The 16,562-nt window shown below is 48.3% G+C and overlaps 1 protein-coding gene across 2 annotated transcripts in view; it reads left to right on the top strand.

The window, feature by feature from the left end:
• The window catches only part of NPAS2 (neuronal PAS domain protein 2), a 158,469-nt gene that overhangs the window by 139,584 nt on the left and 2,323 nt on the right, over positions 1-16,562 (top strand). The window contains exons 15-20 of one of the 2 annotated variants that reach the window (XM_041756923.1): positions 880-969; positions 4,545-4,691; positions 10,007-10,204; positions 12,196-12,386; positions 12,669-12,761; positions 15,548-15,722. In XM_041756923.1, the coding sequence (XP_041612857.1) occupies positions 880-969; positions 4,545-4,691; positions 10,007-10,204; positions 12,196-12,386; positions 12,669-12,761; positions 15,548-15,722 (894 nt within the window). The remainder of the gene's footprint in view (positions 1-879; positions 970-4,544; positions 4,692-10,006; positions 10,205-12,195; positions 12,387-12,668; positions 12,762-15,547; positions 15,723-16,562) is intronic. The other variant, XM_041756924.1, reaches the window with a different exon arrangement.

Raw genomic sequence — 16,562 nt, 5'->3', positions numbered from 1 at the left:
GCAATTGGGAGAATCTGAAGCAGGCTCTGGGTGTCCCTGTGCTTGGGGTTGCTCACTCAAAATTAGGCCCCCTGCTGTCACTTCCTCCCAATGTTGTCCAGGGTAACACTTCCCATTTGGGCTGCTTTCTGGGGTCCCTAGTGCCCGAGGACAGTTTGGAAACAACTTCAGAAGAATCCCTTGATTTTACTTTTAAAACTCTCACTAGTCCATGAAGCTAAGTGTTTTACCTCTCTGGTCTACAGTTTGTCTCGCCACCATCCCCCTGCCCTGTCCCGAGTGATCAGGAAACAAGGTCTGTGACTTAACTGACCTCCCAGGAGTGTCTCGACTGGATTCCAGGCAGGGTCTGGTGAAGTTGCACCAGTGTTCACCGCCTGGAGGAATTCATGGACATATATATATGCATGGCACTAATGCATGTCCGTCTGCATTAGTGTTGAGCAGAAAGCGTCGGGACCACACGCAAAGCCAACACTGGTTATTAGCGCAACCCCATTCATACTGCTCAATGACACTGCTAAGAATGTATCAGTTTGGGAGAAGAGCTGCCAAATCCACCAAGAATTGCATCTAGGACAGAAGGCAAAGGAGAGGGAGTGGAGCAGAGCTGCCAAGCATGATGAGGAGGCATCACGGACCCCGAGGGACCCTAGAATCTTACTCAAGAGCACGCTGCACCCTTCACCAGCCATGGGTCAGCTCTGACTCCGTGTCCTGCAAGGGCAGCAGCATAGCCCACCTTCTAGAAGTGAGCTCTTCACTCTAGCGCGGGAGGGCCTCCTTTAAGCCAGAGAACCCAGCTGACCAAGGATGCCCACATACCTCTGGAATGGCCCAGAAGTTTATGTGTTAATAGAGGCCCCCTCTCTTCCCCAGGCACCCCTGCCGGCCCCATCATCCTGTAACCTTACACAGCAGCTCTTGCCTCAGACCATCCTGCAGAGCTCCCCTGCCCCCATGACACAGGTGAGTCTGGGACCCAGGAAAAGAGAAACCTGGTGGCAGCACTTCCCCACGATGTAATGCCTGCCTGGTACCCTCTGAATGTGGGGATGCACTGGTGCCTAAGTAAAGGTACTAAACCAAGATCCCAAAACAGGAAACATTTCTCCCAAGGTGCCAGTAGGACATGTCAAGCTATGAATTCTCTCCTATACGTGTGCGTCTGGCCACTGTCCTTTTCTTAATCTTCATTCATCTCTGTCACTCTTCCATGTTCCTCTTACTTTCTATGACTCCAGATTGGTTGTGTTATTTTAGGAAAATTTAAATTAGGCCAAATGTCATAGGGAGACTGCAAAATTGTAAGAGCTGTGAGTCCAGTACTATAAATACCACATTTGGGTGTTTTTTTTTTTTGTTTTTTGTTTTTTTTAAGGATTATGGCCTTGCTGACTAATTGCTTCTTATTTCAGCAACATTTAGTGAGTTGCTACTCGTATCAGGCAGTGAGCGAGTGTGAGGGGCACCGAGTGCTTGGAGCACAGTCCTTGCTTTTAGTAGGGCAGGATTCAAGGGAGGGGCAGGCATAGAAAGGGACCGACCTCCATGGCGGGGCATGTGTGTTTCTTTCAGAACCTGTAAGAAAATACCCCACACACACACACCCCTGGAGGTAATGCCTAAGCTGGGCCTGGGAAAATGGGTAGGAGGTTGCCAAGTGGAGGGTCCACAGGGAAGAGGGCGCAGGTATGGGCTTCAGCAGGGAGCTTTGACAGTATGCACCATGCTTGAGGCCTGGCAAGTGGCTGAATGAAACAGCGGTAATTCCTTCTGTGGCTGAGTAGGGCAGTGGAGCTGATTGGCATTATGCTCCACTGAGGCCAGCCTCTGCTTTTAATCCCTTCATGGGCTTTTTAGCTTGGTTGTCCTCTCTGGCCCCAAGGGGGTCACAGGTAGCCTTTCACCAACACATGCCCCTGGCAGAGCTCTTGCCAAAGTGTGGACTCGGTGCAAACCTGTCACCACTGATGAAAACTCTTCCACAACATACGTCCCATTAACAGTGGTCTCAAATGCCTTCCTAGAATAAGGACACCTGCTAGCACATGCTCCTCGCTACAGTTAGGCTAGAAGGATATAAAAATTACTCATCCAGAGTCAACTAATTAAAATCGTCTATATTCATCCTCATTAGGAAAAAAAAAAATTCTCCTCGAATTTCCAAGGCACATTTGGTATGAAATTAGTAACTTTTTCAATCCAAAGGCACATAAAAGGAGAGTCCCTCTAACTTCTAGGTCTTGCATAGTAGCAGAATTTCTTTGTTTTATAATGCATAATGATATGATTAAGGACTTCTTCAAGTTCTGATTTTGCATGTGTCAAACACCAGTTTGATTAACAATGAGAGTTCTTAGTCTGTTAGGCATATCACAATTAATAATGACCACATTCCTGAAGATGTTCTTGCATAATGCTGACCTTTCAAGTCAGTCAGTTTTTTTCATACCTGCTCCGTGCAAAACAAGGGACACTCATTTTCTCTCTTCCTGTTCACCCATGTTATCACCCTAGCCCCCTATCACAAAAAGGGGGAAGAAATAAAATCCAAAATCTGAGAAATGGTTCCCTGGGTAGTTGGTGGTTTTGCTTCACACGGTTTTTCTAAAATGTCTGTAAATTAGAATAAATGTCTTTATCAGAAAGCCCATGATCAGGAATCGAACAAGAGACTCATGCCTGGGTGTCCTGTAATGCCTTGAGAAAATCAGAATAATGCTGGAAGTGACTAACACTTATGAAACACAGTGCCGGCCCCTCCCTGACTGCCCGGCCTCTCCCGTTTCCCTTTGGAGCCACCTGGGCAACCCAGAGCCCCCTCTCTACCGGGTGAGCCAGACGTAGCTCCTGACTTTGTAGAACCCACCGCGGAAGCTTCTGTGTTGTGTGTGTACGTGCGTGTGTTCAATCTCCTACCTGCTAGAACTCATTTTTGTTCTCAATCGAATTCTCTTTCAAACTCCCAGCTCGGTGTTTTGATTACTTACATTCTGCTGAGGGATTTTGTGATACAGTCTGGCATAGCACAGGTATTTTTAAACTCGTGTTTAACAGCAGAACTTTTTCTTCTAAATGAAGGCTGAAGCCAGAGCTGCTCTGATTGAGGTGGATTTGGGAGGCAGGGGAGGTGTTGCTGGCAAAACCTCTTGGCCTCGTCCCACTCCTGAGACTCTGGATTCACATTGCGGCCCCTAGCACCTTCTAACTCTGTGATCTCAAGCAAGTCACATGCGTGACATGGCGTGTGATGTGAAGAATTAGTGTCCTGCCTCTGCTGGCCTGGGGCAGTGACTGGCAGGTGTGGGTCTCCATAAATGGCAGCACCCACCTTTATTATCCGTACTGGCTCTTTTTATTATTTCGCCGCTGTGGTCAGTTACTCCATCCTTCAGTGTTATCCCAGCTATATCTGAAATTCTCCCAGCCGCCTTGCTCTTCCGTGTATGGGAGGGCAGAGGGCAGGGGAAGAGTCTCTGGAGGGGTTTGCAAAAGACGATGGGCAAGAAATGGAAAAGGGAGATTGTTGGGATAGAGATTGAGGGGAATAAAGGTTGTTTTTTTTTTTTTAAAGGAAGAGGAGAAGGGGGGGGGGGAGGAAGGGAGGGAAGACCCAGGCCAGCAAACATAAGAAACAGGAATTATTGAGTGCCCCAGAGAGCCCAGAGCAGAGTGCTGACCTCACCTGCCATGACCTGCCATTCACGTTTCCTGCAAGGAAACACCTTATGTCAAGGTGGACAGGTAACATGGGGCAGAGATCACCTGTAGAATCTTCCTAAAGACAACCTCCATCCCAGGAGAGTGGTGAGAGACCGAGAGAAAAGGAAACTTGGCACTCTCCTGCAAAGCAGTCATCCTGTCCCTCCTCTAAGGTCACCCTCTGCCAGTGTTACCCTCAGGACAAATGTCAGGTGATAGTACTTAGTTCTTTTGTGCACAGACTTCTAAGAAGGTCACAGCAGCAGCCGAGCCTGGGGGCAGTGAGGGTGGGTGGTAAGGCCTCCATGGCCCCCCACCAGTTAGGAGAGCAGGGCCCCAGTGAAATGTCAGAATCAAGTTCATTCGTGAATTGTTACAGAAGAGCCCTGCCTGCCAGGATCAGATTCAGGATAATGATAGGATCCCAGATTGCCTGTGAACTGTCACCTGCTCTCCGATGTACTGCTTTTGACATTTGTCTCCAAAATCATTTGTCTGGCTAAGCAAATTTGGAATAGCATTTGGTGAGCCCTGCTTACAAAATCACGTCCCGATTCTGTGGCCCTCCCGGACTGCCGTGCATACAGTACGTTAGACCTGCAGTTCCAGTGGGCCTCAGGAAAGCCCCCACGGGGACCCCTGGAATGCCTGGCGCCCACCCAAAGCCCTCATGCACTGCTGAGCTCCCCAGCGGTGAGTCACTCCGTAGGGACACCAGAAAGGGTGGATAAGGGAGCGGAAATGAAAGTGGGCAGGGCTGCTCAGAACAGCAGCAACATCTGTCTGTGAGGCTGAAATCACTCTTTCATCTGGTTGTATGTTTTGACTCCACCTTCAAGTTCTCAGCACAGTTCAGCATGTTCCAGACCATCAAAGACCAGCTGGAGCAGCGGACACGGATCCTGCAAGCCAACATCCGGTGGCAGCAGGAAGAGCTCCACAAGATCCAGGAGCAGCTCTGCTTGGTCCAGGATTCCAACATGCAGGTGATGCCCCTTCCTGGGCCAGGGCCTGCCATGGTCTCTGTCCTCCCCGCCACCCTGTGTCACATTTGTCCATCCTTCCTGGGGGGAGCAGGACTCCCACTACAGTCCCCCTGTACTGCCCTAATGAGTCCTGCTTACTGAGCATATTGAAATCTCCAACACCAAGTACAAGGACTGAATCCTACCTCCTGCATCCCCAACTCCTGGCCAAACATGCACATCACATGACACCCTCCCCATTTACCCCTCTCTCTTTTGGGCACATAATGTCTACACATCCCCTGCGTTTTCATTCATGAGTGGTGGTTGATTGTCCTGCACTACTGCCGGCCTCCCTCCTGCGGGCTTATAAACTCCTAGCGCCTGTATAACTGCCCCGCTGCTGGTGGGGGACATGGATACAACCGTGCTGTTGCCTCTCATCCGAAGCATTCATGCAGGCAGATATGGGAAATGATGAGATCTGCACCCTGCACCGAGGGGGACAGCAGAGGGAGCCTGGGGGCTGGAAGTCAGCACCCTGACATCTCCGGGCCACCCCATTTGTGGCAGGCCGGTTGTGGCACTCTGCATGGTCTGACAACCGCAGCTTTTAACCATGACACCCTGCCCTGGATGTCGCTTCTCTGAATCCTTTTGGAAGATTGCCTTTGGAAGGAAAGCTGTATATATATATATATTAGTTCTCTTTCAAGGATAAATGATTTTTAACAAATTTCACTTGTATCAGTCCAAGACTGTTCTTCCCAAGCGCACTCTTTTGACCCAGGCTCTAATGGTGAATGTAATTCCAGCTCGCCTTGGAGTCCGCCTCAGAGCTCTAGGCATTTGCACCTTCCTTAGGGGAGCAGAAGGAAGCAGGAGAGCCCCTTGGGCCATAGGGCTGGAGCCCCAGGGGCCACGGGCAGCCCCCGAGCAGGCGCAGCAGCAGGTGCGCGCTGAGCTAACGAGTGATGGGGCTGCGTTGCTGGGCAGTGGGAGGCACCTGCTGCCTGCCCTCCCGCCTCCCAGGCACCGCCCCCCCGCAGGTGCTGCCCCTGCTCACCCCCCACCCCCCTTCAGAGGGCCCGCCCACAGCCGGCTGCACCCACAGGGGACCCGGGAGAGGACCACAGTGTTTACAGGAAAAGAAATGGAGTCATCGTGGTGTCAAAGTCCCCTTTTACTTATTCCTTCCCAGCTGTAATATTTTCTCACTGATCCAGGGCCCGATTGGCAGAACTTGCCTGACTCCAATTACTTGAATGGAATTTTTACACTAACAGGAAGGGGGAAATTGAGCCAGAAACTGCTAAAAGCAAGGTAGGCGTATGAACATCCTCCTCAGAGCCCGGGCTTTTCTATTTCCTGCCTTTTCCACATTCAAGCTGAATTCTAAAATAACAGGCAGCACAAGGTTATCTCTTTCACTCCTTTTTATGAAGAAATCTTTTTTTTTTCCCTCGTGACCAATGCATTCTGTTTCCCCCCAAAGTATATATTCCAACAGGGCACCTGAGTTTTGTAAGGGTTGATGTGGAAATCAAGACCTCCAGTGTGTTCCTTCCCTGTTTTCATTCTTGTGACCTTATCTTTGCAGTGGGATTTTCCAAAGAACATGGAAATCCACAGATAGTCCAACCAGAGAACAGTTCCTCCAGCAGTCTGCCTTCTTATCGTTTTACAAGTTTACAGATTTAAAGAAATACATTCCAAAATGTTTAACTAAAATGTGATATTCGTTTTTAAAAAAAAAAATGGCATGGTTTAAGCATAAAGAACAAGCAAATAAAAATTACTCCACCCCTTCCCCCAGAAAGGTAGGAGTGGGGAGGAGAGATTAAATAAGAATGGCAAAACGTTGATAATTGTTGAAACCTAATGATAATATGTGGGGTTTAATTATGTCTCTATTTTGTGTATTTCTAAGGTGTCCTGTGATAAGTAAGTATTGGTTAAAGTAGATTAGAATAATGAAAAACCACATGTGAGGATAAGATTGGTTTATTCATAAAAATTAGAAGCTTTTTTTTTCTCCAATAACTTTTTCTTTTTAAATGTGGTAACTGTTTTTCTCAAAATTTGTATGATGTTGACCCCGGTGGCTTTTAAGAAGTCATGTTCCTAAGCCATAAAATCCTACATTATTGTGGATAAATCAGAGGTATGGATACGCACAGCAGCAAACCAGGATTGTCCCCCACAAAATCCTTTACCCAAATGTCGGTGGACTTTCCTGCTTGACTTCAGTGCCCTGGAACTTTCATTGAGCCTATGTGTGCATGTGATGCTTGCTGAGTACGACTGGAGGAAAAATATAAAGATGGGGTTATGAGGGAGAAGTCCTCTAGGCTGTTGGTGTTTGCTCCTCGGTGGAGTCATGAAGGGAGCCGTTTGGGAGAGCTGTTCTGGGGAAAGGCTGTTGTCACCCCCTGCAGTCCAGAGAAGGATGCCACTTGCTCTCTTTTTGAGAGTATGTGCGCCCTCTACTGGCTACTCAAAGAAATGCCCGGAAGGGCACCTGTAGCAACAGCATTTGAGTTCCTTGATTAGTTGTTTCCTTTTTTTTTTTTTTTTTTTAAGATTTTATTAATTTATTCATGAGAGACGCAGAGGGAGAGGCAGAGACACAGGCAGAGCGAGGAGAAGCAGGCTCCCTGCAGGGTAGCCTGATGCAGGCTTGATCCCAGGACCCTGGGATCACGACATTAGCCAAAGGCTCAACCGCTGAGCCCCCCCAGGTGCCCCTTGATTACTTCTTTCAATCATCCATCTTTCTTAACTTTCTTCCATCAATCCACCCATCCATCTATCACCCATCATTCCTTCTTTCCATCTATCCACCTATGCATCCATCCATCCTTCCATCCATGCACCCACCCTTCCTTCTGTCCCTTCATCCATCCCTCCACTGGCAGACACCCATTATGTATCCAGCTCTTGGCTAGGCACTGTGGGAATACAGGGATAGGCAGGAAAGGTAGAGGATGCCTTCTACCCTCAAAAGGCACACATCAGTGAGCCAAAGTAGCAAACCCAGCAGTCTCTGACATAACATGAGCAGAAATAATTTGCCCTTCTCTGAGCAAAAGCGTCATTTATTTATTTATTTATTCATTCATTCATTCATTCATTCATTTAATTCATTTATCTCTTAGACAGTTTCTATATGCCCTAAGAGGCAAGGGAACGAAGAGCTCCTTTTTTCATTTTAAATATCGTTACTAACATTGATTGATTGAGCCCTATGTCTCAGAATAAATCTCATTTAATCCTTTAAGAGATATGTGTTGTTGATGTCAGTGTTTTATTAATGAGGAAACTAAAGCTTTGAAAAGCCATGAAAATTGCCCAAGGTCACACCAGTAGCACATGGTGGGGTTGGAATCTGAACTAAGCTGTGATTGAAGCTACGTTATACTGCCTGTCATAAATAAAGGTTGCATTTACTTGAAATCTAATCAGAAGATAAATTGTACCCTACCAGAGAAATGTATGTTATGTAATTTGAGTGTTGAGTTTTTGCTGAAGTGATGAAATGTAGGTCACCATGTGTGTTTTAAATAAGCCATATTATAATAGGTAGCTGGGAACCCATAAAGTGTCAATCCCCCAACGGAATCTGTGATGATGGATACCCAGAAAATTCTTCTTAACTTCTAAAGTGACAAAGAGCTCTCATGCAAAACTTCTCTGATGGAGGTGGGGTGTGACTGGACAGGAGGGAGATCGGGGGTGGGGGAGGTGGTGGGAAGGGCACCAGGTGGGAACCTGGTCCAAGTCAGCCCCCCACCCACCTCGGGCCTTGAGGCAGCTCAGCCTCATCCATGAGGCACACGCTTGAAGTGACTGATCCCAAAGAGCTCCTGCAAGTGTCTGCTTGGTGTGGTTCTACCCCTGCCTTTCCATGATCACTCTGTCACTCGGCCGGTGTCAGTGTGTCCATTCTGTGCTGGTTTGGAAGTGGTACTGAGCTGAGAACGGGAAGGGGGGTTAAAACCCCAGATGCTGGAAGGAAGAGGGCCTCCCTCCTAAAGGGCTCAAAGCTGCAGGCCTAGAAGGCCTAGATTCTTGCTGCTTGGCAAGAATCCAATATATTAGATAATGTTAGTTTTCAATGCCCACAGGACCTTTGGTTGAAAGAGCTGGTCTTAGGTTTAAATTATGATAAAAAGTATTAAAGTTGTTCTTCTTAAGCCTTTAGAGTCAATTTACAGATTACATTTCATTTACAAATCTACTAATTTGGTCTAAAAGTAGCAGTGCTTTTACTTTTTTATTTATCTTCCGTTAATTTATAAATTTAACAGAATGTAAATAATCAGCATTATCTACAAAAGCCATTAATCTGCAAGTTCATTATATCTAAATCCTTCAAACATTTCATGTGCCTAACATGGCAGACATGTAAACTTAAGAAGTAAAATCTTTGTAAGCACTTAACCAATTTCTTTAAACCAAATACACCGGGGATGCCTGGGTGGCTCAGTGGTTGAGCATCTGCCTTTGGCTCAGGGCATGATCCTGGGGTCCTGGGATCAAATCCTGCATCAGGCTCCCCTCGGGGAGTCTGCTTCTCCCTCTGCCTGTGTCTCTGCTTCTCTCTGTGTGTGTTTCTCATGAATAAATAAATTAAAATCTTAAAAATCAAATACACCAAACTTACAAATGAAGTAGATCAAGATTCTCATAAACCCTCATTCTATAAACTTGATCAAATTCTCTTAAGCCTTTCAAATGAAGATTGCCAGGCTAATGTATCACATCTGCCTTTCTGGGGATGCAAAGTCACCCAATTAATGGGAGTCACCTAATTAACCGGGTTGAAGATACCAACCACAATGTGGGTTCACACCTGGGTCAGTGGCCTGGTCCTGCTGCCAGGATGGTGCAGCCTGTGGCACAGGTTAGCCCACCCTCTGCCACCGTGCATTCCATTCACGGGATATTTCTCTCTCCTTGTAAGAAACTGATAAGCCAGCCCAGACTCTATACAACTATGTCAAGTTTTTTATAAGTCATCCGGGTCTAAGCATCTCTCATACTATTAAACCTCCATCACTGGCCTGTAACATTCTTGATGCCAGGGTCAGTGTCCCGCCAACCCACTGCTCCATCTCCAGGGCCCTTGCCCTGTGCTTGTATCATCACAGCACCCCATGTCCCCATGTTGAGTGAATGACTTCTTTCCAGGCAGGTCAGAGAGCAAGAAAGCTGACCTCTTGCCATGGATAGAGAATACGAAGAAGGTGCAGACACTTTGAGGTGCAAAGGCAAACCCCTGAAAGTGAGGGCAGGTGATCCCCACCTTAAAGGCACTCCTGTTCTGCTTCCAGATGTTTCTGCAGCAGCCAGCTGGCTCCCTGAGCTTCAGCAGCGCCCCGCGGCCTGAGGCTCCACAGCAACTCCAGCAGAGGTCGGCCCCCGGCTCCCAGTCCCAGCTCGTGGCCAGCCCTCAACTTCCAGGGCAGATGGCCTCTGCCCAGGTGGCTAACCAGCACCTGCTCAGAGAATCCAGTGTGATATCAACCCAGGTGAGTGTTCTCGCCTTCACACACAGACCCGGGGCACTGGAGTCCTGCAGTCTCCCTGAACCAGACACCTACCGAGCCATTCCTCTGGGACCAGGGCTGGATTATGGTGGGGAAGGGTTTTCCTTCCCTTATTCTAAGTCACTTCAAAGCCCCACATTGTACTAGTTTCCTCCTGTGTCTTGTTAATATGTTAAAATACCTCAAAGGTATCCTGCCCCTGAAACATTCAGCTTTGATCCTGACCAGGCTTGGAGGGAGATGTGGACACCCAGACACTCACACTGATAGCCATTTATCCCCATGTGTGTCCTCAGGCCTCATCTTCTGCTCCTGATTTTAACCAGTGTGAGAACACAGGCTATCCACTTCTGCTCACTGCCCCTTCCCTGGGGCCAGCATATTCCCTCCCAGTCCCCCAGATTCCCCCCAAGCCCCTCCCTCATAGCCATTACCACGTCCTATGAGCCACCAGTGACCTGGCAATCTGACAGTCACTGGTCAATAAATGGCACTTGAATGGAATTCACAAGTCCTAAGCTCCTGCTTCTGGAAGATCAAAGGTTAGAAGGCAAGATATGGCCTCTCCTGAAGCCTCCTATTGGCATATGTAACCATGGGTCCACCATCCCCCAGGGGAACAGAGATGAAGAAGGCCGGTCTTGACTCCAAGGAACGTCTAGTCCCACGGGGCCACTGGGCGTGTAAATAGATAATGTACAATGAAATGCAGAAAAAGTACATATTTCAGAGTTCGGCCCATCTTCACCCAGACTTAAGGTTTTTTTTCTTTAAAACGCAGCCTTTTGCTTCTAAAGGTCAAGAGAAAAATTAATGAGGATAGCCAAAAAGAATCTGGGAAAGAAAAAGCTGAGGCAGGACCTACACTAACATTGAAAGATTCCATAGTTGCTCAGAGAGTTAACAAACCATGGCACCGTCATATGAATGGACAGTCAGCAAAACAGTGGAAAACCCAAGAAGCAAAAGTCCAAGCCCTTGCCCTCATTCGTTTATGATTTCACTCAACAAGTATTTGTTGAATGCTCACCGCATGCTAGCAGCACTAAGTTCTAAGCACTGAGGGACAGCAGTGAACAAAAGAGAAAAGGAGAAAAAAGAAAAAAAGGCATCTCTGATCCAAGTCAGGAGAGAGAGAGGCAAACAAGTGAAGATGACCACCTGCCAAATGGTGATGCGGGGACATTGGTCAAGGTGGGGGATGGGCTGGAGTTTTAAATAGGTGGCCTTCAAATAAATAAATAAATAAATAAATAAATAAATAAATAAATAAATAAATAAATAAATAAGTGGCCTTCTCTTTGAGGAGATATTTGAGCAAGGACCTGAGGGGATGAGAGAATGAACCATACTGGTATTAGGGGGAAGAGCATTCCATGTGGAGGGATCAGCCAGTGCGAAGGCCCCGAGGCAAGTGTAGTCCTGGTGACTTGGAGAGAAACAGCAAGGAGGTCCACGGGTCTGGAGTGGAACTAGTGAAGCAGAAGGTAGTTGAGCTCAACGCACATTGCCCTTGCCTGCTGAGAGCCTGACACTGTTCTGGGCCCACGGGATTTAAAGAATCCTTGAGGTGCTTATGATCCAATGGAAAACAGTCACAAGGGGATCCCTGGGTGGCTCAGCGGTTTAGCGCCTGCCTTCAGCCCAGGGCGTGATCCTGGAGTCCCGGGATTGAGTCCCACAACGGGCTCCCTGCGTGGGGCCTGCTTCTCCCTCTGCCTATGTCTCTGCCTCTCTCTTTCTGTGTGTGCGTCTGTCATGAATAAATAAATAAAATCTTAAGAAAGAAAGAAAGAAAAAAAGAGAAAGAAAGGAAACAGTCACAAGATCAGAAGAGTTTTTAAAAAGGTGGGTTTTAAGTTAGAGGAAGGGCTAAGGTGGGTAGAAGAATGGGCTTCTGGGGAGGGTTCCTGGAGAGATGAGTCCAGAGTTGAGTTGAAATTTTACCTTTCTCATTAACCCCATTGCTCCAGGGCCCGCGGCCAATGAGAAGCTCACAGATGATGCAGGGCAGCGGCCACCCGGTGAGCACCCTGACGCCCCAGTTCAGCAGCGCCGCGGCCGCGCTCCCGCCAGCTCTGAGCCTGACCACGCTCGCTTCTGCCTCCCAGGACGGCAGCCAGTGCCAGCCCAGCCCAGACTTCAGCCACGATCGGCAGCTCAGGTACAGAGACGGCCCTTGTTTAAAAGACGGCCGAGGGGCGGCTTCACGGTGACCACTTGGGCCTCCCCGCTGCTGAGGGTGGAGGCAGAGCTCAGGGATCCCAGCCAACAGAGTGGCCAGACGTGGGGGCTCGGGTGGCCGCACTCCCGTCCTCTGAGAGCAGAGCGGGTGCCGCGGGGACGGGGCAGCCAGGCGCGCCCAGCGGGCCCGCAGGTGCTGCCGTCGCGGGGCCACGGTTCGGCGCTGATTCAAGTTTCCCGTTTATCTCCCCGCTGCTGCAAGGCTGCTGCTGAGCCAGCCCATCCAGCCCATGATGCCTGGGTCCTGTGACGCGAGGCAGCCCTCAGAGGTCAGCAGGACTGGACGGCAAGTCAAGTAGGTGGCCCCGGGTGGAGGGAGGAGGCAGAGAGCACTGAGTGCGCTGGGGCTGGCGGGGGCCCATCGCCTGGACCGGCGGCGCTTCTGGTGCGCGTCGCGCTAAAGGCAAGGTCACAGTGTGCCCACGCCCTTTGCAAGGACACCCCCGGAGCTCTGTGTGTCAGCAGTCCATGCTTAGAACAGGAGCTGGAGGGAGAGTTCAGTACATCCCCCGTCGTCCTCTGCAGACGTCTTAGGGGTCCTTCCTCCTTGGTGATACCCCAGGTAAACGGAGCCTGGTCCCCTTCCCTAGGGCCCTCCCGTGGCTCCATCTGAGAGCTGGCTGGCTCTGTGGTTCTGGCGCCGAGCCACCCGAGTGTGACCCCCTGCACATGTGGGTCCTCCCCTCCTCCCCGACATGTGACCTTCTCCTTTCCCCGGACTCTTAGCCGCTTGCAGCCCCCACGTCCAGAAGCAGCTTTGCTCTCCTATTACTTTCATTACTCGGCACAACCAGTGCTGGAAGATACAGGAGCGAATACTAGAGAAGCTACTGGAAAATAGTTCCTGGCTCTTTGACGTGAGGCCGAAGTAGAGCTGTCTCACCGACGTCTTTCTTGTATAAACACCGGTTGAGTGTGTGTCAGAAGTTCGCTGGGACAGTGGCACCTAATGAGGCCCGGCACGCCCCCGTGCAGAGGCCTTGCAGCCACCCCCGGGACAGGCCCCTAGACGCACTTCCTCCTGGGTCCGCCTTCAACCAGCAAAAATAGAAGCAGCAGATGGTCACTGAACATTTCTGAGGGGCCGGGGCCTGTACCTTTAACCCCGATGAAAACCCCGTGGGGGGCGAGACAGGGAATGTGCGCTTTGGGAGGCCGCCTAGCGATCCCTGATGGTGCTCTCCCTTACACAAAGAACCTGGTTACGTCATTTTCCGGAGATGCTTCAAATGCAGTGAACTAGGCAAAAAAAAGGGGGGGGGGATTCTTTGCTCTGGAACTCTAACTGCCATTGTTGGTCAACCCAACAATTCCTACCCTCCCTATCTCCTCTGCCATCTCTTGGAGAGATGACCTAGTGCCCCATCTTGTTACAAATGGCACAGAGAGAAATGACATTTCCAAAGGTGTAACGCAAAATGGACTTCTCTATAGTGTCTTTAAACATCTGTTCCTAAAAAAAAAAATTAAAAAAATAAAAAAAAAACATCTGTTCCTAGTCTGCACTCCTCCAGAGCTTTCCTGAATGGCCTTCCTCTGCTTCTCGTTCATGGCCCATGATCATCAACACCTCTGTTCTTTTTTAATTTGCTTAATTGTGGTAAAATATGTACGTAACAGAGATTTTACCATTTTAACCATCTTCACGTGTACAGTTCGGTGGCATTCGCCATCACCGCTGTCTTCATCTTCTGAAGCTGAAGCCCTGAACCGCATTACACGCTAACGCCCCGTTCCCTCTACCCTCCAGCCCCACAGTCTGCTTTCTCTTATGAATCTGACTCCTCTAGGAATCTCATCTAAGAGGAGTCCCACAGTATTTGTCCTTTGGGATTGGCTTACTCCACTCGGTGTAATGCCCTCAAGGTTCATCCATGCTCTAGCATGTGTCAGAATTTACTTCCTTTTTAAGACTGAGTAATATTCCATCATAGGTATATACCATATTTTGCTTATCCATTCACCTGCCATTGGATACTTGGGTTGCTTCTACTTTTTGGCTATTGTGAAGGACGTTGCTAGGAACAAGGGTTGTACAAATACCTGCTTGAGTCCCTGCTTTCATCTTCTCTGGGGTATATACCCAGAGGTGGAATTGCTGGATCGTATGGTAATTCTATGCTTCATTTTTTGAGGAACTGCCATCCTGTTTTCCATAGTGGCTGCACCATTTTACATTTCTTTTTTTTTTTCTTTTTTTTTCTTTACGTATTTTTTAGAGAGAGAGCACGAGGTGGGGAGGGGCCGAGACAGGGACAGAGAGAGAAATCCAAGCAGGCTCCATGCTCAGCACAGAGCCCGACTTGGGGCTCCATCTCACAACCCTGAGATCATGACCTGAGCTGAGATCAACAATCAGATACTCAACCAACTGAGCCACTCAAGTGCCCCCCATTTTACATTTTTATCAGTTTACAAAGGTTGCGATTTCTCCACATCCTCATCGATACTTATTATTTTGTTTTTGTTTTTGTTTTCTCATGATAGCCATTGTAATGGCTATGAAGTAATAGTTCATTTTGATTTTGATTTGCAGTTCCCTAATGTCTAAGGATAATAAGCATCTTTTTTTTTTTATGGCTCCTTGGCCATTGATATCTTTTTTTTTTTTTTGAAAGAAATTGTTCAAAAGAAATGTTTTGCCCATCTTTTTTTTTTTAATTTTATTTATTCATTAGAGGCAGAGACATAGGCAGTGGGAGAAGCAGGCTCCCTGCGAGAAGCCTGATGCAGGACTCGATCCCAGGATCACAACCTAAGCCAAAGGCAGACACTTCACTGCTGAGCCAACCAGGCGCCCCTGCCCATTTTTTTAATCAGGCTACTTTATTGTTGTTTTTTAGTTGTAGGATTTTTTTTTTTTTAAATTCTGGATAGCAATCCCTTGTTAAATACATGATTCACAAATATTTTTCATAGGTGGCCTTCTCAATCCCTGGATCGTGTCCTTTGATGCACCAAGGTTTTTGATTTTGATAAAGTCCAGTCTATCTGTGTGTCCTTTTGTTGCCTGTGCTGTTGGTGTCACATCAACACCGTTTTCTTAAAAGTGTTTTCTCTTTCCCCCATGTGACCAAACAGGTATCCACAGAGCCAAGCCGTGTTTCAAAACGCAGACATGCGCACCACCAGCAGCAGCACCTCGCCCCCTGTCCTGCTGATGGGACAGGCAGTGCCCCAGCCCAGCTTCCCCGCCTCCCGGCAGTCACCCCTGCAGCCCGCACAGGCCCAGCAGCAGCCACAGCACTTCCTGCAGGTGGGTGCCACCACACACACACACACACACACACACACGCTCGGGCACAGGGCCCACGCCACAGCTCAGGCCTGACCAGCCTTTCTTTCCCCCCTGGCTTTCAGAATGGTTCTAATACTTGGTTCTGAAAGAAGCTCCAGACAGAGTTGCATTTGAATCTTTCTAATTTATGAAGTTTATAATACTTACAGTTTCCAAAGCCTAGGTATATTTGGTATGAGAAATTTAGACCCAGCTATTATGCCTCATATGGTTATGTGCTCAAAAGATCCAGCTTTAAAAAGTAATTTTTATTATGGTGTCCATATTTTTGAGAGCAAAAATCAGACACCAATCACGGTCTTTGTCAGACTCTGTGTAGGTGTGTTTATACACAAAGTCTTATACAAATGCAAATTAAATCATGTTTAGTTAAAGATTCATTGAACTTGCTTGATGAATACAATAATGTGGCACAAAGGTGGGACTTCCCAGGAAAATGTGGCGCACGTTTATAAGTGGTGACTATTTCCTTTAAGAAAGTGCCAAATAAGCTAGAAGGAGGCAGGGTGAGAGCCAGGGGCTCGTGTTCAGATGGGACAGAAGTGTCTGCTCAGGCTCTGGCCTTCCCTCCAACATATACCAGGAGCACCCCTTCCTGCTCCAGCCCTGACCCTGTCTTTTGCACATCCCCCTGGTCTCCTGTCCCTACCACAGGGCTGAGCAGGGCTTTTCCTTCACTCTGCCTACCCTGCTAGGGCACCATCAAAGCCCCAGGAGAGTGTTGTGACTGAGACATTTTAAGGACAGTGGGATAAAGATGAAAAGAGTCATCCTTGAAGGTCTTGAATGCAATTTAAT

The sequence above is a fragment of the Vulpes lagopus genome, chromosome 5, assembly GCF_018345385.1.
Source record: "Vulpes lagopus strain Blue_001 chromosome 5, ASM1834538v1, whole genome shotgun sequence".
Classification (NCBI taxonomy): domain Eukaryota; kingdom Metazoa; phylum Chordata; class Mammalia; order Carnivora; family Canidae; genus Vulpes; species Vulpes lagopus.
The sequence above is the reverse complement of the archived record's forward strand: the minus strand, read 5'-3'. Positions and strand labels throughout refer to the sequence as shown.